The sequence below is a fragment of the Falco rusticolus genome, chromosome 17, assembly GCF_015220075.1.
Source record: "Falco rusticolus isolate bFalRus1 chromosome 17, bFalRus1.pri, whole genome shotgun sequence".
NCBI classification, from domain to species: Eukaryota; Metazoa; Chordata; class Aves; order Falconiformes; family Falconidae; genus Falco; species Falco rusticolus.
Window position 1 is genome coordinate 4781585 of NC_051203.1, and position 27007 is coordinate 4808591.

At 41.8% G+C, this 27007-nt stretch overlaps 1 protein-coding gene and 1 long non-coding RNA gene across 3 annotated transcripts; both read right to left on the minus strand.

Moving 5' to 3' along the window:
- Positions 1-7484: 7484 nt before the first annotated feature.
- Positions 7485-26799, minus strand: NUCKS1 (nuclear casein kinase and cyclin dependent kinase substrate 1). 2 transcript variants are annotated; one of them, XM_037410200.1, is made up of 8 exons: positions 26461-26799; positions 18307-18356; positions 17145-17250; positions 15049-15104; positions 14473-14625; positions 14072-14224; positions 13102-13248; positions 7485-12410 (listed from the first exon to the last, which is right to left on the minus strand). In XM_037410200.1, exons 1-8 carry the CDS (start codon positions 26475-26477, stop codon positions 12211-12213), a joined length of 882 nt encoding a protein of 293 aa, XP_037266097.1. In that variant the 5' UTR covers positions 26478-26799; the 3' UTR covers positions 7485-12210. The 2 variants fall into 2 exon arrangements, with proteins under 2 accessions (XP_037266097.1, XP_037266096.1); XM_037410199.1 differs by having other exon boundaries at positions 13102-13251; positions 26461-26763.
- Positions 19784-25718, minus strand: LOC119158381. Its single transcript, XR_005107852.1, has 3 exons — positions 25414-25718; positions 22663-22754; positions 19784-20733 (listed from the first exon to the last, which is right to left on the minus strand). It is a non-coding gene; the product is annotated as an uncharacterized LOC119158381 (long non-coding RNA).
- Positions 26800-27007: the final 208 nt, after the last annotated feature.

A 27007-nucleotide genomic window follows, 5' to 3' on the forward strand; every position in this document is an offset into this window, starting at 1 on the left:
TATTTGCTGAAAAAGGAATTTCTTGTCAAACCAGTTGATCAAGAGTAATTATCTATGAAACTTTACAAGCTTAACATTTCCCTTTTCTTGACTATTTTATTATACAATTGATGGGCAGATATTTTTTTCAGGTAAACAACTTGCACCCTGTTTATAGCACACAGTGCAAATATTTCCCAGCATGTTTATTCTGAAATACTTGTACTGTATGGCCAGGAAGTGACTGCAGGAGAAAGACACCCAGGCTATGCTCCTTTCCAAAGCGCTGGTTGGAAGCAGCTGCTAGATGATGAAGCCTCCCTTAGAGAAACTGAGATACTAGAGATGGAGAGTAAGGCCATACACCTGTCTGCAAAGAAGCATGAACCTGATTCTGCAGGACTGGGAGAACCTTGATTCTATTTCATTAATTTAAAAAAAAAAAAAAAAGCATCATCAGAAGAATAATAAGAGTGTTTTCCACTCAGATCTCACAATGACAGAATAGGGCAATCACGGCTATCCAATTTGCTTACCATTATCCCAGGTTTCTGTATCTTCACAGGTCTTGTCCTTCTCTCCCTTTAATCTCGCTAAAGCTATTTTTCTTTCTGTGTCACACTTCCCTAGAATTTTTATTGCAATTCACAGCACCAGGACTCAGGAAGGAGGTATCCTAGAACCAGCCAAGGCATCAGCTCCTTTGCTTCTGCTATTCCCAAACAAAATAAAGAAATATTAATAGTGACTGTGCATTGCTAACTTTGTGATTAATTCACCTCCTACACAGCCTCACTATCTGAAATCCTAGGGATGACTTTGACCTGAATGTTAAAAATTGTTCCATGATGAGCCCTACCCGAAATGATTATTGACAATTCTGTGTCACTCCCAGCCCCAGCAGCTCAGGAGACCTACAAAGGGGTCACTGGCATTCAACAAATCACTTGTTTAACAAAGGAAGAATGGAGGAATTGCCTGGGGTCAAGACACACAAACATCATTGGAGACTCGCCCCAGCAGTGGTCCTAGACAGAGTTCCCCCTTTTTCCATATGGTAGAGTGAGTGCTCAAATTTGATGTAACGAGCACTGTCAGAATGGGATCAACTACAGAGAACGATCTATTACCCCCCCACCCCCCTTACTCCCTTTTAATAAGGAGCCAAGAAACCTTTTCTGGAGTGGATTTAGCTGTCACTTGCCTTGATTTTTTTTATGGGAATTTTTATCTTGCAGAAGCCTAAGCATGAGAGCTGGAAAAAAAAAATCATACAGCCTTGCCACCAGAATTAACTCAGGACCGCTCGCCACCATGCCTTCTCTGCAGCAGGGTGGCTCAAAAGTCACCAGCTGACAGGCCATGGCCACTTCTCAGCAAAATTCAGAAAGAACATCTTAAACTGCTCCAGCTGTGTACAGAGACCCATGCTGAGAGGTGCACATGATTCAGACAGCATCCCAGCGCGCCGCGTGAGGGCAAGTCTCCTTGAGGTTCTTTTTCCTTTTCCTTTTATACAGCATTTCTCAACTTTTCCACCACATGACCCCCAGTTACAAAGACAACAGCTTCTCTCTCGTTCATCTGCAGCAAAAGGGTAGGACTGCCGGGGTCTGACATGAAGTTAGATGGAGAAGATTCCCAAGAACACGAGCAATTTGTTTCAAGTGGCTTTCCTTTTTTTTTTTTTTTTTTTGTCAGAGCAACTTCAGATATATTCCAATGAGGAATGCGCTGTAACTAGCAGCAGGTTGAGTCCAAGTTTATTATCCAGACTCACTACACACCAGGAAAAACTTTGTCTACACTAACAAGTTTTTAACCTGCTATGCAAGCACAGCCCCCTAGAGCAGATGCAACACTTGCCTAGAGATGGCATTTCCCACCCCTTCCTTGTTGTAGGTCCACATACTTCAGAGAAAAGCCCAGAGATCAAAGTAAGTTTTGAGAAATGTTGCAGTATCAGTGAGGAAAAGGAGGCGATGGCATTTTTTTTTTAAAGTATGTTATGCCAACAGCCATTCTGCCAATGGTGCCAGATAGACCAGGTTTATGTTTAAAGCTTGGTGATTTGTTTTGGTGTCAGCAACGCCTTCAAGCATTTAAAGTCTTGGGAATTTTTGTTTATTTTAATTACTCCAGTGTTCTAGCATCAGATCAGAGGACTGGTCTCTTCCTTGTTGCGTTTGAACTAAAATGACTGAACGGGCAGAGAATAATTCCCTACAGCCTACTTCCCACGCCGCACTCGTTGGGCACATCCGTCTCAGTTTCTCCCTTTCCAGCCATATGGAGTACTGACTCAGGGGCATCTACGTCACGTTGTACCTGGGGAAGCGATACTAGAGAGGCAGAGAGCTGTCCTTCAGCCAGGCAGATCTGCCAGGGGTCAAGGGAGCTGCTTTCTCCTCCCCAAACTGCCTCAGGGTCCAAGCTGCAACATGGCTTGGGTTCCTCGGAAAGGAGACATCAAGGTTTCTGTCCTCACCGACACCCAGCACAGCCGTCCAGCAGAAACCTGGCCAGTGGAAGGCAGAGTCCATGAATTTAAAGCAGACTGAAGACATATTTCTGGAAAGAAACAAATATCCAACAAGTTCACCTTAGATCTGACCCAAGATAGCAATATCTAGCATTCATATAACAACTCGCTTTTTCAAAGTAATCTATTCACATTAAGAATATTTATGTTTGCATTTAACTGACTTGGGAAAATGAAATATCAGAGGTAACACAAATTGTTAAACTCTACCACTTGGTCTTTTACACTTAAAAGCTCTTGGTGGCGTGGGGAGATACGAGAGTGAGAACAAGGACTTGTGCCCAAAGGTATTTTCTTTTTCCTCTCGGCACCCTTGCTCAACAAAAGGAGGAAACGAGGAAAAATGTTTAAAGAAGTCGCTTAAGTGGCATCACGCATTTAAAGTTGCAAAAAAAGTTTCATGTGAATGAGACTGAAAGAACCTGAGTCACTTCCAAATGAGAACTCGTTTGCCTTTGAGAAATGCGTCACCTGTTAGTTTAAAACTAATGTACTGAACTATTTCTGGGAAAAGAACTGTTTCAATTGCAGTATCATCATCAGCAATGAATTAAAAAAAAAAAAAGATAGCTTAAGGAAAAAGAAATTATGCCTTTATATAATAAATGGGATTATATTCAAAGTATTCCATTCATTTCTCAGGAGGTGAAGCAGAAACACAGCACATGCTTTAGGAGACTACAAGAATATCCTCTTTATAAAAGTCAGAAGACCATTTAGTTAAAAAAAAAAAAAAATCCAAACAGAAGAGACAATTAAAAAAAAAAATCAGTACTAACTTCATCTCACAAGAGGACAGAAGTTCTCAGACATAAACCACTCCAATCAATTCAAAAATGTTTGAAAATGTTTGTAATGAACAAAGCTAACAGACCTCACTTAAAGAAAGCCACTAATTGATAATGCTAACCAAAACCTCCTTACAAGGCCAACTGCTTAGTTAGAAATGCTTAAGGAAAAAAAGACAGTGTGACAACAGGAAATTTATTGCTGCTGGAACTGTTATCTTATCTACTCAAAACATAAATGTTATTCAACCTGAAAGACAAGGGATTATTCAAATATAATAGCAGTCGCTCTTCAAGCTACAGAATTTGCAAGCAAATATAAAGCAAACCCTTGAATATAAAACAAAACATCATTTTGAAGGGTAAATTAAATATTATTGAAGAGACAGAATAGGAAGTGGCTTTGACTTTGTGCAAGATTGCTTTCATTTATTTTCCATCCAAAAACATGCACACACAGGAGACCAAACTGCAAATATGGTTTAAGGCCAAGGGCTGAATTTGACCTAGAGAGTTTAATTTAACATCAACTTTTTCTTAAAAGGAGCTATCCCTTACTGGTCTTTTTCATTCATGGGGGGAGAGTGCATTCCGATGCTTCCCCACAGTGGGATAATAGCACTTGAACTTGACCTACAGCCATGGAAAGAGGAAAAAACCCTAAAACACACAAAACCATTTCCTGGTCTACATAAAACCCTGAAGCTGGAGACATGCGTTAGCCCAGGATGTGGTTATGAACTAACAAGCAGTACTCCCAGATCAAATTCAAGTCTAACATATCACATGTTACAGACGTGTAGATCAATGCACAATGAACAGACACCTTTCAGAGCTCTTATGTTCTCTTTACCCCCCAGGAGAGCCTTTGTGTCAACTCCACAGGAGTTTCGGTTATTAGTGATATCTTTCTAGTCTTGATTTATCATATCGCATGCAACATAGACCCCAAATACCAGTGAAAGAAGTAAAAAAGCCAACTCTGTTCACTTTGTGGTTTGCTGCATCAAAACTATACCTAAAAATACACTTTCCAAGTACAGGGAATTTGCTGGGAAATAATCTCAACTTCCACAATTTTTCTAGGTTTCCTTCAACATGCAAGACGGGCAAGAACAGAACAGCAGCTCTTTAAATCAACTTCATCCCATTTACTTACTCTTTCAAGCCCACCAGGGCCAAACCAAGCTGTATTGCAGAAAACAGATCTAATCTTGAATTCCACCTTTTATTTTTGTCCTGTAACCAAATGCTACCAAAAGAAACACAAACAGGATATTCCTGAGGCAAAATTCTGTTAGATTTAAACTTGACAGCTGGTATTCTTTGCCAAGGGAATCTTATCCCCCCGGTTTGGCAGCGCTCACTGTAGTTACAAAACATTATGCGTGTCCACTTCTCAGATGCACATCCATTAAATCTGAAAACAAATAATTTGGTTTTGGTATTAGTTCCCTGTAAATACTACTACAGAGCCAAGGGGAACTTTTAACTTATGCTGGCAAAGCATCTGCCTGCAGGACTGAGCGGTCAGTAAATACATGGGGTTGAGAAGAGCGATATTGAGGAGAAAAGCCGCCAAAGGCTGGGTATACTGGCAGGATGGTCAAAGCCTAGTGGCAGCAGAGAAGAAGAACAGCTCTTGAAAAAGAGTTCACAGATCCTAGTATTGCACCATTTCTTTGAGTAAGTAAGTGGTGTTTACTTCTGGAGACAATAGAAGCGCCACACCTATAACTGCTAATTAATCCTAAAACTGAAGTAGCACAGCAGTACCTGCAGGTAACCCTACAGCTGCTCCAGATAAAGAATCCACGTCAAGGCTGCAGCATATAACTGCAGATACCATAGCAGTGAGGTAGAAATACCTGTCAAGGTTAATTGGCTGGCACGTTTAAAGAAAGGAGGGAGGAATGCCATAAGCTGCATTATTAAAGGCTCCATCCCAGAAGCCTGGAGCATCATTAGCAGCATCCACCACCACACACGCCTCTGTTACGTAGTCTTATTTTACCATGCTGTGGAATAAAATAAACAGAAGAGGGAGAGAATCTGCAGCCAGGCACCAGCTTATGGCTGTCAGGGAGGGTTTTGTGTCGGGCAAGAGGCAGCATTTCACAAAACTGCCCAAACAACCGCTGAAAACAATACACAAACCAGTCTGTGCTGCCACTGGGGGCAACTGCAATCTGGTCTCTTGTCCAGCTGTATCAGGCACCAAACTGGTTTGTTATGGTTGAACGTGCTGCTGAACTGGGCCAAGGAGGAGACACAAACGACTCACCCAGCGAGGTCGCGAGTGCGTGTCGACCCCTTAGCACAGCCAGCTCCCTTAGGAGCCCAGCAGCAGCTTCAGCCTGAACCCTATGAGAAACAAACGCTTTCAGGTGTTCACCCTGTAGAACCACAACTCCAGGTTTTAAAGACAGACACACGCGAGTGACACACAATGTCACCACGGGATGCACGACATGTCGCGCCAGTGGCGGCGCGGGCGGAGCGCCCCCTGCTGGCCCACCGCAGAACCCCACAAAAGAGCCAACTCCTCCAGGCGCTGCCCAGCTTGCCGTTGGGCGTTACAACGAAGATTCTGCAGGAAATTAAGATTAAATCGGCTCTAATGGATTTCTTAAAAAGCACCAACTCGTTACACACCACTACAGCGTGCGGGACAGGTGGGGAAAGCGACCTGGACCCTGGTCGGTTCATCTGCCTGGGGAACGACAACCAGCTACTGATGACTCGGCACACGCTCCTGGCCAACACGGTTGTCCTCTCCGGTTTGACACCTCCAAAGAACAGGCTGTGTAGTTATTGTCATTGCTGGGGCCACAAATGGCAAAATCAAAAGGCTATTGATTGCTGGGGGCACGCTCACGGAGGCAAGCGTGACAGGTGAAAGGCTTTCCCTCTCCCCTCGTCATCACTTTTAGTAACTGGATTTGAACCTGAAAACCTCAACTTGCAGCTCTGGGGTGGAGCAGCCTGTGAAAACAAGGAGCAAGTTCTTTACAGCCACTAGGACTTAATTCTCCGTCTTGCCCTCAGCTCACGGGAAGGTCACGTTTGCCCAATTGTTCTGTCCAGAATCTGACCTACCCTCCCCAGAGAAAGCACAAGGTCTGCAAAGGAATTAATCCCCAAACTACCGGACCTTATGGAAGATGAACACGTTTCTACATCTCACCAATATCCACGTAACAAAAAGTAATACCTTCCGATATCAGAAAAATTACACAAGCCATGTTTATGGGTTATAAAAGCCCTTTTATAAAGCCATTTTTAAACAAAACCAAAAAGTTTACAAAAGAAAATAAAAGATACAGAAGAATGAGTTGCTTAATATATTCCAAAAAGGAGAAAAATAAAAGAGGGGACACAATTCCAACATGCTGAACAATAAAGGGTTCTTTTTCCTTGTGTTTTTTTTTAATACAAAATACAAGCGAAGGATACACATACTTAAAACAGAGCTCAGGAGCAGGTATGCAGTCCTGGGAACCCTTTCAATAAAAGCAAAGCAGGGTTTTGTTATTTTTTTTTTCTTTCTTTGCAGGTACATACAGAGACTGGAATATGTAAAATTAAGTAGCACAAAAGACCATCACACAATTCTACCAATGAATGTTGCATCTATAAATTCACGAACATGGTCAACAGTCATGTTCACTTCAACCCCTTAAAAAAAAAAAAAAAAAAAAGTGTTGTTTTTATTTTAAATAAAGCATTAATGTTACATTCAGACTTAACTCCTAGTACCATGCGGTAGATCTCAGTATTGTCAAGGTATCGCAAGAGTCACCAACCCTGTTGGGCCCAGTGATGACAGCGTGTCTGCACACCCCCCCGACCGCAGGCCAGCAGCACTGAACACTGTTTGCAGCTGCCCCTTTTTCTGTCTGCTCTTGAGATTAAAAAAAAAATAAAAATCAAAAGGGATGGGGAGGGGAACTGCAAAGAGCCTGATTTTTAGTAAAGCTCAACGGGGGATTGCAAATACTCAAGACAAATATTCATTGCATACCATATAACGATGCCTTGCCGACAGCCAAAGGCCCAAGGCCCTACCTGGAGTATCCTCCTCTACTTTCAAAGTGAATATTCAGGGTTTGCTGTGACATGATGTTCATGGTTAAACAAAAATTATGTAGCTCTTATTTACAATTTTTTTTTTGTAACAATTGCTTCTGCAGGAAAAAAAAAAAAAAAGTAAAACTCACAAATCTTCAGAACACAAAGGGAATAAGATGTCAGACACTCCCATGCGCGCACTCACACCCGCGCACTCACACACAAAATACTTCAGGGGCTTTTACACACATTATTCTGGCTTAAGCTGATTGAGTATTTCTCCATCCCACCCACTACCCCTCCCAAAATATATATATAAAAAACCCTCGCCCCAATATACAAAGCATATGCACAATGGTGTTTGCAGTCACACTGAGCATGCTCAGACCGATGGACCCACTCGATTCACCGCGGCTGAAGGGGCAGGCAGTCTAGAGAGTCGTTTCCAATAGTGGTTGATACACAGAGTCAGCACATGGTGAGAACTTGACTAAGAAATATTGGTGGTTTGTTTTTAATATAAAGAGTTCAATGAAGAGACATTCAAATGCCAGTCATCTACTGAAGTGGGAAGTCTAACACGAGGATACACTTGATTTGGGGAGGTCAAGGAAGGACACTGTCATCTTTCAGAGCTCTGATAATCCTCATAGTACTTAAAAAGAGTCATCACGGACAGTAAGAACATAATTGTTAGTCTTGCTTCCTAGTTTCATTAGCAGAACTTGTATTTAAACCTCCCAAAACTGTAGGAAAACTTTTCAAGGTTCAGGGAATATTTTCTATTTGTTCATATATGTAGAGAATATATAATTTCCACATACAGATGTGACACCCCCCCCCAAACTAACATATCCTATATGCCAGCAACTATTTTGTGACAGTGTCTCTTTAAATATCCATCTGCTTACATTTCCATATCCTGCCTCCCCCAACAGATGAACGTCCACTTCTCAAATATTAAACTCATGGATCAGTTTGTAGTTTTTAAGAACCATGTGTTCAACAACATGATCTGTTATAAAAATAAACACTTCACAAACAAATTACATAAAGCAAAGCACCAGTTTCTACAGCTCAAAAGCTTCCAGCATGTTACAGTTTACTTCCCTCCCTCCTTAACCTGGGTGCCTCAGTGTCTATTGTACCTTTGTGACCATCACCAGAGGGAAAGAAAAAAAGAAAAAAGAAAAAAAGGAATATGCAGCGCATCTTCTGCCACTACCCTGGCTGTCCATCACCTGCGGATGCAGTGGTGCGGTGGCACAGCAGCTGAGCACACTCAGAACCATTACCCAGCACTGGTGAGGTTCCCCAGCAGAAGTCACCCAAGGTGTGCTGCTTCTCTCCCCACACACGCTTCTGCTTTGATGAAGTTAAAACAACATAATTAAAAGCTTCTTGGCTGCCCCATTTCTATGTCTTGCTCTCACCCACAATCCATTCTGAAACCCATGTAGCTTGGCATGTTTGGCATTCCCATGCTGATCAAACAGAAACCGAAGCAAATAATCTTTACTACGAAATTCCAACTGGAATTGCGAATTTTTACTGACCAAGCCTTGTGGCCAGTTAAACGCAACACTACTGGCACATAACTGCAAAACTGAACGTGGTGGTGTGGATTTGGAAACAGAATGTAGGAAAGGACATATAATGGACCTTAGTTACGAACTACCGTTTTAAGAGTAAGACCAGGGCAGGGCACTAGATTAACTGAACTTTGGAATAAATTCATTCACCTCTCTGCAAAGGCTCCAAAACTACAGCTGTAAAACAGAAGACAATCTTTTCAAAGTCATTTTCTTCTGTGAATGAAACTTTCTGCTTCGTGAAGAACTATTCACACTCCTAAAGAAAGGCATTTTTACAGCTCTCCTTCAAGAAATCAGAATGCTCAATACAAATTAATTAAAAAGGACATTTAAAAGTATTAAGTCTGCTGCTACTGAAAAATGTTGCATACTGAAGAAAAAAAAGTACTAACCTTCACACTTTTCTTCTATCTGTAAAAATGTAAACTGCTGTATTTCTAACAGAGTAACCAAGAGACTGTTAGGGCTTAGTGTTTGCACAAATCAGCAAAACAGTAAGATACAGAAAAAGTTACAAAATCCCAGTAGCAGTACAGGATTTACATAGTGTTTGGGTTGTGACAAACTCAAAGATAAGTATCATGCAGCCTGTAACAGCCATGAGAGATGAACGTATGAGAAAGCAGAACAGTTCTGTAAGATAAAGGGCCAAAATTGCCAGGCATAAAATAATTCAGTCCAAAACCTGAACTGAGAACAACAGAAACATACTTTTCACAGCCTTAACTTTAGTTAACTGTGTTAGAAAAAACCCAAAGAATATATTTTAAGTGGAACTTACAAAATACACTCTTCAGGAAAAAAATCTCGTCTAGCGGGTAAAGAAACAGCTGTCTGACCAGATCAGCTAGAGGTATTCTATGTTTAAGTAATCCTTGTACTTGTGATACCAAAAAAACCGTAAGAACCCAACAGACAATAGCTTGAAACACAATCTGGACTGAAGGGGAACTGTGTGGACCAGACATTCACAAAAGTGTATGCTATCCCCAAATTTAATGCAAATGTTTTTTCTAAAATTCGGCCATTTATTTTCCCATATTACCTAAGAAGCACTGGACTAGGAGTGGAGGGAATGCAAGAGACTCTGCTCTCCCAGAAATCTGGAAGGTGAGAAGAGGTGTGGGAGAGGAGAGGGGATTACATTGGTTTCTTTTTCCAAGACTGACACTTGACTCCAGCCTTAAGCTGTTCTGCAAAATTAAACCACTTTAAAAAAAAAAAAGATTTACAATGGAAACACCGATCATCTTTATTGTAACGGCAACAGTAGTTTCATTATAGTAAAGAATGTTAGAGAACTTATTATAAGCCAAGGTAAAGTAATTTACCAGCCTCAATAAAATTCATGGCTATGAATCACACAAGACAATCACTCGGCTGTTATATTAATATTCCGTTCCACATTTTAGGTTCCACACTGTGCTCAACATCTTCAGGCTCCCTACGCCATTCAGCCAAGTGTCCTTCCTCTGGTCATATTAGTGTATCACACCTAAAAGCTCTCTAAAATCCAAAGAGGATTAAAAATCTGGTAGTATGTGCACCAGAAATCCAACTAATTAGCTGCCTTATGTTACCTTCAAGAGGCTGGTTACAAAATGTGTAGTTCTGTGACAAAAAAAAAAAAAAAAAAAAAAAAAAAAGATGCAAAGCTTGTCAGCTATAAGATAACTGTGAGCAACATACAGAAAGCACAAAGGGTTTAAGAAAAAAAAAAAAAAAAAAAAGAAAAACGGCAGGTCCAGTTTTCAGTATTTCCACCAACAAACATGGCAGCAACCTCCATATTAGGGTTTGATAACCAAGGCTTGTGAAGTTTAATTGAAGTTAAAAAAAAAGGATATGGCTGCTTTCATAAAAACACATTAAAATGCCACCACACACATCTCAAGTGTCTTGCATTTCAAGAGACATCCTGCTTTTTTTAATAAAATGATAGCCCTGCTACACTGCTTCCAAACTCCCCTTCCTCCCAGCTTCATCCTTTAATACTGTCCCTATTCAGCACTTCTCAGGCTTAGGGAGCAGAATGATGACCAACAGTCAGAAGCAGACATGTCGATGGGGGAGCAAAAGCCTCCCACGCTGTAGGATGGAAGGATGAAGAAATGGAAGTGGTATCGTGGCGATGATCACTATCGATGGAAGTCTGCTGTCCAACACTGTAGCTGGAGAGGCTGAGAGGTATGACTACATAGCCTTTCTGAGGACAGATGGAGGGAGAGAAGAGAAACACTTAAGCGTGACTCATGGGATCCGAGACTGACCAGAGCATTACAGGAATCCTTTGCTTCACATTTATAAAAGGACATCCCTCGCCCCAAAAGCTAAAGAATTTAGTTTGATGCTACCCATTGATTTTTTTTTTTTTTCCTTGGGACATCTTCCATAATATCAAATGGAAACCAGAGTTTTAAAAATTGTTTTTGATTTCTCTTCCCTATTCTGACCATCTACAGTCAACCTTGGAAGAAATAAAATAGGGTTAATGGATGTGAGAAGCTTGTAGGTTGTGTATCTGAGTTGTACAGGATGAGCTGCAATTTGCCTAAAGCAGAACAGTATTCTATCCAGTAAAGACAAAAGATCTCGCATCCTAATTGGAGGGTCTTTTCTAAATAAAAGACAGTGGACCATCTACAAGTCTCTTGATTGCTTTCCATGAAAAACGTGCCTGAATCCAAGAAACACAGGTTTCCTCCCCATGTTTCCTCTTCCTCAACTGGAATTCGTATCAACTACATTTTTTCTGAGAGTGAACTTGTATCAACAGAAGTCTGTTAAAGCATAGGTTCATTTTTTTCACATAATCAAATACAGAATAGTTTTAAGGAACTCTTACCAGCACTGGGAAATCTATTCTACTTAACGATTTGTAAGTATGGTTTCCACGTATCAGTCTCAAACCTTATTGCTTCACAACTGCAGTATCCCTTGAAAAAAATATATATTTAAATGGTCTGTTAATTTGTCTCAAATGGCTTTCAGATTTGGTGGGGGAGGGAGAACGGAATGGCCAACAGAGAACATTGACTTCAAAATATTACTGTATAAGGGTTTCCTCTTATTAAAAAAAGGATACACTGTATTAAACAGCTGAAAGTAAAGACAGCATTCAAAGCCCATGAGTCAAGCCACAGCCAAAACCGTGTTCTACCCCTAAGTATGTTTTCTTTTCCTTTTTCTTTTTTTTCTTTTTTTTTTTTTAAACAAAGATTTCCTCAACTGCCATTTAATCTTCACCAGAGGGTGCTTCATCTTCAGATCCCTCATCCCCTGACTTCTCTGGTGGAGGGCTGGCTGATTTTTTCTTTTCTGGGGGACTTTCAGGCTCTTCATCCTCTTCTTTGGGGGATGGGGTCTTTTCTTTTGTTGCCTTGGAAGCTGTGGGGCGGCCTGCCTTCCCTTTGCCTTTCACTGGACTGGGGGTCACTGAAAAAAAGAAAAAGCTTATAAAAGTTATGATCAGCAACAAAGACTAAAACATCACATGACTTTATATAAACAGGATTTACAAGACACTTTGGTAGCAGCTTTCATTTTGTTTTGTCCATACCCCACACACAGTGGGTTTGGCACTGCATATTAGTAAAGCTGAACTGAAAAGTTAACTAACAAGATTTAAAAGCTACTTAATTGCAAGTCGTAACAAATTACTGGATATGACATCATAAATGAATGTAACTAGCCTCCTGTCAAACCAGTACATACGTTGCTATTATGATTATAGACTTCCTGCAGAAATCAAATTTTCCTTTGGTTCAGATTTCTGCACCTTCCTCCACCCTGAAAACATCAAAGTCCACAAACTGTATTATTTGGCTACGATACACAGAAATTCAAGACTGCAGCATCTCAATAGGGAAAGTTTTGCAATCTAGGCAATTTTTGCCAACGAGACATAGATACCAACTCAATTTCTTATTTAAGAATTAAAGCCACCTTATTATTTCATAGTGCTGCCTTAAATCGTGGCATGAATCACGACGATACATGAATCAGCCCTTCACCATTACATGTGAATGCCTACCGACCCCTAGATTTCTATCGAGTCTTCTGTAGGAGAAAAAAAAAAATACTAACCCCTAAAGCAAACCATGTAACTTTCTTTGCATAGACTCACCTGTGGCCTTTAGCCTGGGCTTCGGCATTTTCTTTTCTTTCCTCTCAGGTTTGGATTTCTTGGAGACCTTTTTGTTTTTCTTTTTTGAACTGCCATAGTCACTATCATCATCATCTTCCATGAGGAAGTCTTCATCGCTTCCTGAATCTGCTGAAAGCACAGAGAAATTTAAGTTTGGGGGGGGGGGGGGGGGGGGGGGGGGGGGGAAGAAAGGGAAGAGAAGATACAGTTGAGAGATCTGCAAGTTAAACTGCAGAGACAGGAAACCAGGACTCGCCAACCTTATGCGATTCCACCTATCTGCTTCTACTGTGCTAAAGAAATTTGACATAGCAGAAGATTTTACACTGGTAGGGATAAAGCACTAGTGTAGCAGTTACAAACAGTAAAGCGTTTTGAGGTCCTCAAAATATGCTCCATCTTAATACGTAACCCATCTCAAAATAAAGAGAATCTCTTGACAGGGAGAAGTTACGTGATCTTTTCAATGATACCGTTACTCCATTCTGAAATCACGTTTGCACTCAGAACTTCAGGAACTTACTGCGGTTCATTACTAGCTGAACCCATCTCTTCTTGTGAAACAGAAGGTCCTACTTCGATCAATCAAGGATAAAGTACTTTTGCATCATCTGAAAGTAGCACCAATGCCTCAAAAACCAATGGGATAGCAAGCAGCAGCAAAAAGCATGACAAACTTTACAATAATCCTTTAGGGCTGCTTATAGAGACACACATACATCTTTGCTGGAAACTTCAAACAAGAATTCTACACATGAAAAACCCAAGTTCGATCTGTTGGAAAGATACACAGTAATAAGGAAGTTACTGAAAAGGACAACTTAGGTCTTCACTGTTGCTGTCAAAAAGCAAACTGCTCCTTCTGCTGTCTGGCCAGACCCATAAGCTCATGTGTGGTACTATACCCATGTCACATTGTAAAAAGTTAAAATCAGTCGCATTTACTCACTCTCCTGGAATTGTGCCTCATCATCCTCTTGTTCTTCCTCCTCACTACCCACATCATCCATAAGCATCTCTCGTTGTTTAGAAGCTGCTTTGGATGCTGCCTGTCGTTGCTGACGCACGTTTTTATGGTCTTCTTTCTCGTCCTCACTGTCCTCTGCAGCAAAAGTCACCAAGTGATAATGGAGATACAGAATACAAACTACTTGTCTTGAGGTAGCATGTGGGCAAGACAAAGGTCGAGTTATTCACAAGAAAGTTAATCAAGACACTCGCTGAGTAACTGAGCTACTAGGAGAACATGGTCACATTAAACCCAATAAGCACATTTCTGTAGTCACCCAACAATAATCATGTGCAATATCTTCCACTGCACGTACTAGCAACGACTTCTTTTTTTTTTACCTGCAGGCCTTTTCCTGGATTTGGAGGCTGCTCTCTTATTCTTCTCTGGTTTAGCCTTTTTTCCTTTTTTGCTTTTTTGAGAGCTCTCATAGTCACTGTCAGCTTTGCCATCATCTGCTCCTAAGTCGTCATCTTCACTGCCAAAATCTTCATCTGGAAGGAAAAGGTACAAATATGAAGTTTCTTCTATCATTCTGAAATACGGACAAGAACTACAGGGAAGAGATTAACATACAACTATCTACCTGTGAAGATAAGCTTTATAGCAGCATCATATTGCACCAAAAAAAAATATGTTACCCCATACAGGGAAGAGATTAACATGTATATATGTTTATATGTATCTGTGAAGACAAACTATAGCAGCATCATATTACACACAAAAAAATGTTATCCCAAATCAGGGCTGGAAGTAAGAGCAGTAAAGGCAGCACCCAGTTTAAGATAAGTGTATTAGAAAAGTGCATGCTTCTCTACTCTGAGTATTTTCTTTCCTATGTCAAATCCTACACCAGTAACTCTTACAAACTGGTCTTCATTTTGAAGATACACTATCTGTACAATGTAGTTAGTTACCTGCCGAGTGTGAATCATCTTTCTTAGTCTTCACATCTTTTTCTTCTGAATCCTCACTGAAAATGAGAGGAAGACAGGGTCTGACTGCTGTTTTAACTTTGATTTCAGTCAGTGCTGTATGAAAAATATCAATTTTCAGAAAGCAAACTGATCTCTAGACTGGGAATATGCACTTTTTCTAGACATTACCACGTTATACTTCAGAATTACTCAGCTGTACATGTAGTTATCATGGTTGGAAAGATAATATTCAAACTCTGAATCACATACAAACTTACACGGAGTCAAGTAAACCAACCAGGAAATAATAAGGTTGAGCTGAACCATGCACTTCACTCTGAAACCTACCAATAATCCAGATGTCTTCCATTTTCCATTCAAATTCTGAAGTTTTACATGCTAATGCATGGCTGAGTCCATAAATGGAATAAATTCTGAATAGATTTATAGCCATCACTTGTCTTTATGTCATTGTTTTCCCCGACTCCTTCATTCTGTGTACATTGCTGTGCAGCACTTCACTAGCACATATTTGGTGTACAATCTCTCGGATGATCTGCTCTGATGGAGCTTCACCGCTCCCTTCTAGCGGTTTCAACCCTCATAAGAGGGTGTCCCTATCAAGCAGGTACTAATGTTCTGTTTTTATCCAAACCTCTATCATTACTCACTACCACTGTCCAAAGAGGGTTCTCCTTCCAGCATGTAAGAACATGCACTCCAATCAGAGAGTAAACAAGTGTTTTAAACAGAAATGGTGAATAGTCTCTCGAGGGCCACTGATGTACAACATGTGCTTCGGGAACAGCTGAACTGCTGGGTTTGCCAAGGTCAAGAAATACAATAGATCAAATCTCTGCTACTTTCAAATTTGGCAGTTGGAGCCGACACACAACGTTTCTCAAGAACTCAGTTTAGATAACTGGCCACATTACAGCCCCTCAGGCCCATCTGTTTTCAGTCTCATACAGACAACTGTGTGTTTCAGTCACTGAAATGTATGAGTGCATTTTACATGCCAGCCCTCTGCAACGTTTGTAATACACATAGAAATGTTCTTACATACTTAAAAATCCTCAAAGCTAATAGGACATCAAGGTCAACTATTTAATTGCTTTGGGAGCTGCCTAGCCCAATTTCTTTATATGTCACACCCATTAAATCTTTGATTTCAGGTGTTACAGGCATTTACCATGGTGAATACAGTCTCTCCCTCCCAGTTCACAATAGCAAGTGGTCCGTGCAAATATTCCCATGCCTACATTCAGCTTTCAATTTATAGAAAAGGAGCACAACAGGGAAGCCTCTGAAGCATACCTGCCAATAAGTTAGGTACATCCCAGCAAACAGTGCAACAGAATAAAGAGACACCTTGGGCTTATAGTGTAAGAACTAGCTGGCAGAACCTCCATCCCTGAAGCTGATGTCTGTCATGAAAGCAGTTAATTGGCTTAATAGTCTTATAGCAACCATTTGCTGACCATAATTATTGTAAAAAGGAAAATACCTTCACTCTACAGGAAAGACTTTCACTATTCCGTAGGGCATCACTTAGAAAAGAGCCCTTTCCCACTGCTGGAGCCACTCAGTTATCAAAGCCAGTTACTTTGCTGATGAATTAGACAAACCCAGAAATAAAAGAACCACAAAGCTAACAAATAGCCTAACTACTCCTAACTGCCACTGTACCATCCCATTTAATCTTTAACCACAGGAATGCTCTGAGCATACTGAAAAAACGATGGAAAATGAAATGCATCTTGCTGCTAACTTACCTGGATAACCATGCCAGCTGCCAATTTTTGTAACTTGGATCATACTCCTTCCTATTCCACCTATCTAGCTCTGGGAAACTGTTTTAATGACAAAGTGCTAATAACAAGTACTTTACACATTATTTCTGTGTCTACTCAGATAAGAAAGAACCACCTCAATGTCCAAGCTGGTTATGCAAGCTCTGTGATTGAGAGCTCTGTATCTTCTTACACTGCAGGCCTTGAATTCCACTTACAATCGTTCCTCTTAGAAGATACTGCTCCCCACATAAAGAACAAGGTTTGGAGATACGTTCGTAACAGATTAAGTGCTTCTTTTACCTGTCCTCCTGAGAATTCTTCCCAGATCGCCTCTTATTTTTAGCCTCCCGGGGAGACGAACGGATTTTCTTGGATGGGGGGCCTGAATCTCTTCCATAATCTTCATCTGGACGGGACAGTACAAAATGGTTTTGAATCAAACTCCTAGTTCCCAGCAAACTGACTTCCTCAGCTATAACTTAAACTGACCATTTCATGCACATCAAAAAGAAGCCCTTCAAAAAAAAAAAAAAACAGACCACAAAGCTTCAAACAAAACTTTATAGAAGCAAAGTCCTGTCTTAAACTAGTGATTTACCTTTTCTTCTGCCAACAGCACAATAAAAATGCTGCGTACAATCAAGTCTGACACAGGAGTATTAGGAAACATATAAAAAGCCTCACAAAAGGACAGAGTAGCTCATTTTACAGCTAGTCACGAACAGAGTTATTTTGTAAACCTATTAAAAGTTAATATCCATACATATTTCTACATGCTTGTAACAGCAAAAACTATTTACTATCCTACGATAGGAAAAAGTACATCATTATATAGTAGCTTACAAAGTAACTTTTTACAACTATTACACAACACCTTATACGATATAAGTAACAGGACTGCAATTAAGAACTACATGTAATTGTTTTCCATTATTGATCAGTGCAACCTCATTTTGCAAACAGTAGCGGTATGTCTATTTTCTAAAACCACAAAACATATTCCATATGGTTTCCAGAAAACTTTGTTAATTCACACAGAACATAAACATATTTTTTTAGATGCAATTCACAAAAATGCCTGACATTATGGGATTAGTAAGTAGAGTCCACTAAAATAAATTGAAAACGTGTTTTACTGTAGAAAAAAAGTGGCATCAGGGAGATTCTGCCACAGAACATAACATAGACCAAGGAAGAAGACAGTTGCTGCCAACAGCCTCAAGGCACTACAACAATACAAGCATTAAATAATAAGATTTCTATCACCATTGTTTGTTTAATACAAAACATATGAGCATCATTATATTTTCAAATACTTATTAACAGTTCAGGCTGTGAAGAGCAGAAACTCCTTAGAATTTAAGTTAAAGATGTAACTAGAAGCAAAACAACTAACATGTGAAGCAATAAATGAACTGCTCTAGCCCAAGAATATTATATTGTTGAGAAAAAAGTCATTTACCAGCATCATCTGATTCCTGAAACTGGGAGTAATCGACCACCTTCCTGTTCCTGTTAAAAAGCCGGGGGGAATACAATAATTAGCAATTAATAATCTCAGAGTACAAAAAGGTTTCTTCAAGTTACAAGAAAGTGCCATATCCTTCTTCCAGTGCAGGATATGTAGCCCAAAAACATCCCATGAAAACTCTTACAAATAAGCCAACTATACCTTTGAAGTCAGAAATTAGTACACACAGTATATTCTAGCATTTTCCTAAGGAGGTATTAGAATATTCTCTGAATTTGAAAGTGCTTTCTGGTAAGAAGCACTCTCTTATGGCTCGTGACTGCAGCCAGGAAGAGCCATCTTAACCTATGCTATGCAGTTATTTCATTATTAAAAATATACATGTATCATCGTATACCACTATACCAGTGAAAACACTATTTTAAAGCGATGTCTTTACCCCAAGATTAAAGACACATTTAAAGAACACATCAGCCTGAAGTTTAAGCCACAGCTCCCCCTAACTCCCTGTCTCAAATCTATGATATTTAAGACTAGGATTCTAGGTATAAAACAAGTACACAGTCTTATCATTAATTAGATAAACATGTCTGAACTGCTCTTTTTTTAATTTCTGCTTCTCACAGCTCAATATAATCATGCCTGCTCTCTTACCTTCTCCTCGAGATTTCTGTTTTCCCATGTGATCCCTGTTTCTAAAGTATTTTAAGTTTTCACTGGGGACTTCTAGGAGCTTTCTCAATTAGTTACACTGATGCCCTAACAAGATGTAAGAGAGCTGTTACAATGCTTAATTATCACTAGGCTCAGCAAGGAAAGAAGATAGGAATTGCACCCAACTTGCATTTTTGGCTAGTGAATAAGCACAGACCAATACTTTCTTTACCTCATCAGCACCTTCTCTGCTCCCTAACCAAACTGAAACTAGCACAGGCAACAAGGTATCTATCATTAACAGTGAAAATGTGATGGTCAATTCTGGACAAAATTAGTTAACTACACAAGCAGCTATTACTGAAACCAATACCTCACTTGCCAACAAAATTAGAACCATTTCTCTAACTTCTGAAACCTAAAAACTGAGATGTCAGTAATCGTTGGCTGTTTTCTCAGCACCTGTCCCACCTACTTTACTGACAAGACATAACTGCCCTGTAATACAGCTACTCAAGGGAACCAAGAGAGCTACGCAACTGAATGATACTCGAGTTCTAGCTGGTAACGCCTCAGACTCCAAACATCCACCTCTTACAGCTGACGTGCAATAGGAGGAGGTGGCACAGCTGAAAAAGGCGCCAGAGATTCAGACACCCCTCCGCACATACTTTTTGCAATCCCTCTGACCCAAAGCCAATGATTAATCTGATTCTGCAGTAATCAGCACGTGATCTCACCTCCACAGCTAAAAAAGTCAGTCAAGCAGTAGGTTAAGTGACCTACCCAGCATCACAGCCTTCAGGACCTGCAAAGAGAAGCCAACACAAGCTCCATCCAGCACAGGAACCACAAAGCCCTTCCCCTGTCCCGCACCGCAGAGCACCAACTGTTGAATTCCACATTCTGTTCCCATAAGCAAACTGCATTTGTGATTAACATCATGCATTGCTGATAAGACCCCTTAGCTGAAAGACACCCCAAAAGCCATCGTTTTGTTCTGGCTGTCGATCCATTCGAAATCAATTATAAGTTGCCCTCCTGTACAAGTACTTCTGTTCATGGCTTACAGCAGTAGCCTTCAAAAGACGAAGGAATATAATTGTTTTTCATCCAACCCTAGGCCAAGCCTCTTAAAAACAAAACAAAAAACCCCCACCAACCCCTCAAAAAACCAAAACCCCCCAAAACAAACAAGCAAACAAAAGGAAGGCTAGACCAGTCATTAGATTTCTACAGGTTGAATACCATCCAAGCTTCAGAGCAGGCGTGAGTGGAGCAAAGTACAACAGCAATGTGCTACAGAGAGCACTGCTCACTCACCCACAGCCCGAATATGGTAAAATACTGATTTAGGAATACAGCTACTGGCAAGCTTGTTATGGCATACCATCCAGGGCCTCAAATTTCTATTCCAACAGGCAGCCTTCCTGAAGATTGCCTCCTGAGCCATCTCACATGCGAAAAGACTGAATTTATTCTGGTAAGCATGTTAAGAACCATAAAGTTACTAAGTAAGATGTCTGATTCAGTGTAAGGATCAGGTATTAGGTTTTTTTCATCTAAAAGCGTAAAGAAGGAGGCGGGGGGGAGGGGGAAGTAGAACTGCCAGATATTTTGTTCTAGCAGCTTTGTAAAACAATGGTTTCTGACATCACTTCTCAAACAAGCAAGGTGGAAATTGCAGTATTACCACATTGTAGCAAGTTGGTCATACACAGCTTCATGTTGCTCATTTCAGTCAGACCCGTATTAGATCAGGTACTGAAAATGTAACAAGAGTCCGGTAAAACATTAAAGACATACATTGTCCCTATGGAAAACACCCTTCCTCTTCCTAAGCACTGTGTTTTCAGCTAGAAAGTAAACCATGCGAGGCTCTCATTACCTGATGAGCAGGAGCAGTGACACTTGTATTAAAAAACCCCAAGCAAACAAAACCAACACTATGGCAGAAGAAAAAAGAGAGAAGGCTGTTTGGCTTGCTTTATCTTGTTTTGCAGGGCAAGGAGAAGGGTGGAGGAAAGAAGGAATAGCTATACTGGTATTACTAAAGATAGAAACTTGCAAGTCTTCCCAACAGAACCAGAGAAGCTCACAGAGGCAGAAACATGAAACAAACTGCTCTTGCATCTGCCGTTCTCCTCACTCCACTCTTGTCTTTCACCCCATGTAGATCAACTTAGGTTTTTCTTTAAAACTGTCAACAGCAATGATGGGCAATGCTTAATAACTACGAATCTGTAAAGAGAGACTGCATCTTTCATCACACCAAGGTGATAAAAACACAGGAGTTAAGTTTGCTGGAGTTAAAAGCCAGGAAAAAAAAATGTTGCTGGTTTTGTCAATGAAAAGTCTCTCTTAGCCACTAGCAAAACCTAAATGTTAAGGCAAGCAGCCAGCCATAAAAAACAAAACTATTTGTTAAATTCATTTAGACTGAGCATAAAGACAGTCCAGTAGACATCCGGGATGGATATTGTTCAATCTGGTTTAAAACAGGCACTGAAATTTTAAGGTAACTTACTTGTTAATTCAGCTTAACATTTAAAGCGTGCATGTGAGAAGGGACTGGGGGAGGAAAGGTATATAGAGAAGTCCCGACAGCTTAAGTTTTAATAACAGCTGTCAGTCCTTCTGCAATAAAGAATAACTCATCTATTAAGTCATCAACATGTTACATCAGAAGCATTTACTTAGCAAAGTAATGCTCAAGTAATTTAATAAGAAATCAGAAATGCACAGTAATTCCTACAAGCCATACTTGGAGCCTACCAAACTGAAATTTTGAAATGACGAAAAGCATGTAATGATGTAAAAGGATTGCTTAACGCCTATACAACCGAATCAGGACTGCATAGTGATACCCCATCCTCAGCTAGTGAGGTCCCTAAACCTTCAGTCTTTTAAGTCAGCATGTCAGAATACAAACTAACAATCAGTTAGAAAGCTTTTGTTTTTTTAAAATGGGAATGCTTAGATCCCCAGATATTTCCACAGGCATTAAAATCCACAAGTAAAGACCGTGTTTAAAAAATATACATGTACTTCTGAAAAGCAATGCTAGAAAGAGTCTTCAAAAAGCTAGTAACTGATCTCATCGTGCACTGAAGAGGAGTGTTTAGGTCAAATGGTTATCAGTAGAAGTATCAACCTTACACAACACTTACTCAACATGGCAAGTAAAATGAATGACATTAAATGGTTACTGAGATTTTTTATAATTATTATTATTATTATTTTAACTACAGCATTTAACCAATATAACCATCAAACTAAGCATCTATGAAGTAAGTTATGGACCCTTCATCACTGTAAAGGCTCAGTGCAAGCCTGGCATAGACAAGAGTGGTCATTTTCACTTTCTGGTTCTCATTCCGGTTGATAAAGTTGTCCCACTTTGAGGTCAGCATATTATCAGTAAGTTTTGTCATTAAAAGCACCCCTTTGATGCCTTTTTTATACATAGGTAAGAAAAAATAGATATAGATAGGATATATTCCTTAGAGGTATTTTCAAAGTTGTGCAGAACAAAATATGCAGTGCTAGATTTAGGCCTTAAATGAACATTCACTTACAATTACGCATGAGAGTTGAAACATCGAAAACTAGTGACAGTTATGTACCTAAAACACGTCACTATGGTGTTAGTCTATTTAAAAATTGGCACAACTGTACTCAGACAAGACTCACCGACTAGAGGTTCCCAATTACAGAGGTCATTGTTTGGGTCTGGACTTGGTGTAACTCCAAACGTCTGTAAGACTAGGCACTGCTCATGGTATCTGCAGAATTTTTAGGGATACACATGACTTGAAACTCCATAAAGTAATTAAATTATTTATGCAGCAACAGTTTAAGCAGTCTTGTGCCCATCCTCCATTTGAACCTAACCACAATTGAGAAGATTTTAAAATACAGCAATGTTCTGATGCAGAGCAGGGGGTGAGGGAGGAGGGGGAAAACAAACCCAAAAAAACACACACACACAAATCAATTCTGCAACCTGTATTGTTCCTGGTATTTTGATTTTTTTTTTTTTTTTTTTGTACCTCTGCCTTGCTCTCTGTTTCTCTTTAGACTGGAAGCTTTCAGAGCAAGGATCACATCTTTTTACTTATCTGGAAAGCGCCTATAGCTTATCCCTGGACACTACCACACATTATTACTCAAGTTAAACGCCAGTCCCCAAGGAAGTGTTGCTTTCCCGCTACCCCATGGAAGTTTTCTAGCATCACAATACTTGTATTTTACATTGTCCAGGTACAACACTGGCAACAAGACAAGTTAAATTTAATAGATAAATATTTTCCCTGCGAGTAAAATTTCAAAGGACCACCCTTCCACCATTGTGCCAATGCAAGACTGGGATTCAAGAGTTACTAATAAAGCAAAATTAAGTACATAAAGCCTTGAAGCACTGAGATAGATCAATTCTAACTGGCTTTAATCTTAAAATGAACAAACAAAACCACCCTGTGATTTCCATACTTGCTCACACTGTTTCATTTTGCAATGCCTGCAGGAGAGGAGTACCAGCAAGTGAAAGTGACCAGCAAGGAAAAGCAGAAGCAAGCTCCATCAAATTTAAAGTAAAAATTCTTAATTAAAGCATATTAATTGATGCTGTATACAAAAATAGTGGCTCAGAATGTTTTACTTCATTTGTATCCAAGTATAGATGGGCTGTAATAATGTAGCCACCAGTTCCAAATGTTCTTTGCAGTACTTCAGAAGAGTTAGCCACAAGATGCAGAGGCTCTGTAACTGTAAGTACCCTTACTTTTTACTTCTTGCTGTTTTCTAACAATAGTGCAGATACCATCATTATCCACGCAGGAGAACTTTAATTGTGTAGAAAGTACTTGGCTCCAAGTGCCAGACACATGAAGCCTGTAAATACCGGGACTTTATCACTACTGTTTAACAATTTTAAGAAACTGACTTGAACAACCAGACTCAGACTTAAGGCAGTCTTCCACCAAGAACTGGAGTAGAAACTGGGGATATATGATGGATTTTATTAAGTTCATTGTTTCAGGTGTGCACATATTCACTAGACTAGCAGACGTAATACATCAATTCAAAGACCTCTGAATAAAGGAAAACCTTTCCAACACTAAATCTTATTCTGATGAGGAACCTTCCACCAGACTTCCGTATTACCAACAATATGCTGAGATAACTAGGACAAAAAATACAATTTAAAAAGTTTTAGGTTTAAATCCATTAGAAGAGTTCTCCAGTTACTACCCAGTAGAGCAATATAATGTATTAGCCACTGAATGTTTTCATTTTTTCCTCCTGAAAGGCTATTAAATACAGCTAAATAGCGCATTGCTAGATCTATTCCTGACACAAGCCAAAAAGTTTTCTGCTACTAACAGCCTGCTGGACTTTGGCATCTGATTTCCTGTAGCCCAGTGCCTGTCAACTGAGGGTAAAACAAGTCAGATCTTTCACAACAGTGCAGATTGTGGAGATATATATATATATCTTATTTTGAAATTATTATTTTTTAGAAACTGTCGCTTATGAAGTTATTTAATACAGAAACCTTAGAAGCTATACTTCTAAAGATACGAAACTTCCCTTACCTGTAGCAAGAGCCCAGTGCCGGCAAGTAAATCACCAGCAGAATGTACACTGAAATGTCACCCTGAGCAGCAAAGTCACATCACCACTGTATTTCAGAACACAGGCACTGTCATTCAAGATCAGACCACTAGTCCAACATCCTGCCTTGCAAAAGGCCAAAGACAGATGCTTCAGAGCAGTCCCATTAATCCACCTTTTTGACATGAAACAATTCCCTAAGGCTGGAACTTTAAGCTTAATCTGCCCTTACCTCTGCATGCAGGTATACACTATTGATCTAAGGAAGAGCTATAAACCCCCCAATTGTTTCACAAATCACTGTGCCAAACTCACCTACTTAGCAAGCAGTCCTAGCTTCCATTTTTTAACCTCATATTAGAGGTTAATAAGCATATTAGAGATATTACTTAAATATCAAGACTATAACCTATAAATGTACACCTGTCAAGTTTTACAGCTGCAACTGATTTTGTGTTTATTACTCCAAAAGATCCAAAATACCTAGGATCCACATCCCAGATCAGGCTTCCATGGAACACAAGTACAACCAGTTACTTAAAAGTATCTTGAGAACGAAAAAAAAATCAGAGCATTCAACGAAGACCTTATGAAACCTCTTATCTTTTCTATAAAGACAACTTAAACTACAAGTTCGCTCTCCGAGTACTTTCCAAAGAAAAGTAAAGAAGAATACATTCCTGCCCCCCAGTAAACTTTCAGACACATGGCAAGTTCTCTACACCGTAGGTTTCCAAAGTTACCGCGATTCAGCAACGCGGTTAAGATTACCCTGCAACTCCATGCTTCAGCGCCGTTTTAACTAAAGACACAAACACCCCGACCTACCTCCTTCACTGGTGGGGAGAAGACAGCCCGTTTAGCTAAACGGCCCTCGGTTTCCTCCTCTCCACGATCTAAAATAGGCCTTCTCGGGTGGGGAGGGGGAAACACCGGGAGGAAACCGACCCGGGAGAAGCAGTTACGCTACCGGGCGAGAGGGAAAGGGCGTGTGTTCACTGCTGTTCCTACCAGAGGGGGCGGCTCCTCCGAACTCCTCCCCTAAACGTGGTTTAACTTCTATGCACAGCCCCTCTCCTCCAGACCCTCGCTGGTCGCGGCGTATTGCAGGCACACTCCCTCCCCCAACCAGCGCGGTCCGCTCTGCCCCCCCCCCCTCCCCGGTTCCCCCCCCCCCCCCCCGGCCTCTCCCCTGGAAGGGGGTGCAGGGGGCTGCGACAGAGGCCTGCTGGCGCACACCGCCTGTCTCCGCACGAAGTGGGTCACTAAGGTTCACTCTTCCCGTTAGAAAATGTGGGACGCGGGACGCGGCCTCCATCGAGGCCTCCGCCTCGCACCCCCCTCGCACCCCCGTAAGGGCGCAGCGAAACGCGCCGCCGCCTGCCTGCACCCCCGGCCAGCCCAGGGCCACGCTCACCGCCCGGCCAGCGAATCAGCAATAATAATAAAAAAAAGAATATATATATATATATATATATATAAAGTTGTGAGGAAAAAGGGGAAATACAAGAGCGAGCGGCCCATGCTGCATCCGCGCAGCCTCCCTGCCCCCTCCGCCGCGCACGCTCGCCGCCCCAGGCCACGCAGCCGCCCCTCGCCCTGCGGGAGCCCCGCCGCACGCCTGCCCTCCCCCGAGGGGGCACCGGCCTCCCCGCCCCGCTGGGGCCCGGCCCGCTTCGCCACGGGCTGCCCCTTCCCCGAGCACGGCCTGCGGCGAGGCCTGCAGGGGCGGGAGGGCCTACGCCGCCGGCCCGCCGCCGGGGGCCGGGCCCGTGAGGAGGGAGGGAGGGAGGGAGGGAGGGAGGGAGGCAGCGCTGGCGCCGCGGGTGGGAGGAGAGGCGGGAGCGGGGCCTCCGCGCTCCACCAAGGACTCACCTGACAGGCCTGGACATTTTCCCCGGCGGTTCGGGCCCGGCCCGGGGGACGCCGCCCAGCGCTGAGGGGAAGGAGGAAAAAAAACGGTCGCCTGGTGCGGGCTCGGCGTCGCCCGTCCCCTCCCCGGAGCGAGCGGGAGCCCTGGGCCCAGCGCCTCAGGCCGCGCCTCCGGAGCCGCCTCTTCCCCCTCAGGCGCTGCCGCCGCCGGCCCGCGCCCCGCCGCGGGAGACACCCGCTCCTCTGCGAGGGCTGCGCGGCCCCCCCGCCCCCGGTCACCGCTCCACCGCCGCCGCGGTCGCCGCCGCTCGCCGATCCCCCCCGCAAAATGGTCGCGTTCGCACCGCCGAGAGGATGCGAGCGGGGGGCGGTGCAGCCTACCCCGCTGGCACCACCTCCTCCCCCGCTCATTGGCCGCGGCGGGCGGATCGCCGCGCCCCATTGGCTAGTTCGAACCATCACGGCGGGCAGACCCTGCCCACTCTCCCCGCGGGGAGGGGAGAGGGGCGAGGACGCCCCACACGCTCAAGCTGCTCTGAGCGGCAGAGCG

Coding starts and splice junctions, on each gene's coding strand:
- NUCKS1 (XM_037410199.1), bottom strand. Junction 14,626..15,048: donor AGATGATTCACACTCGGCAG/GTAACTAACTAC, acceptor TTTTCCTTCCAG/ATGAAGATTTTGGCAGTGAA. Junction 12,411..13,101: donor GCCCAGGCTAAAGGCCACAG/GTGAGTCTATGC, acceptor TCTTTTTTTCAG/TGACCCCCAGTCCAGTGAAA.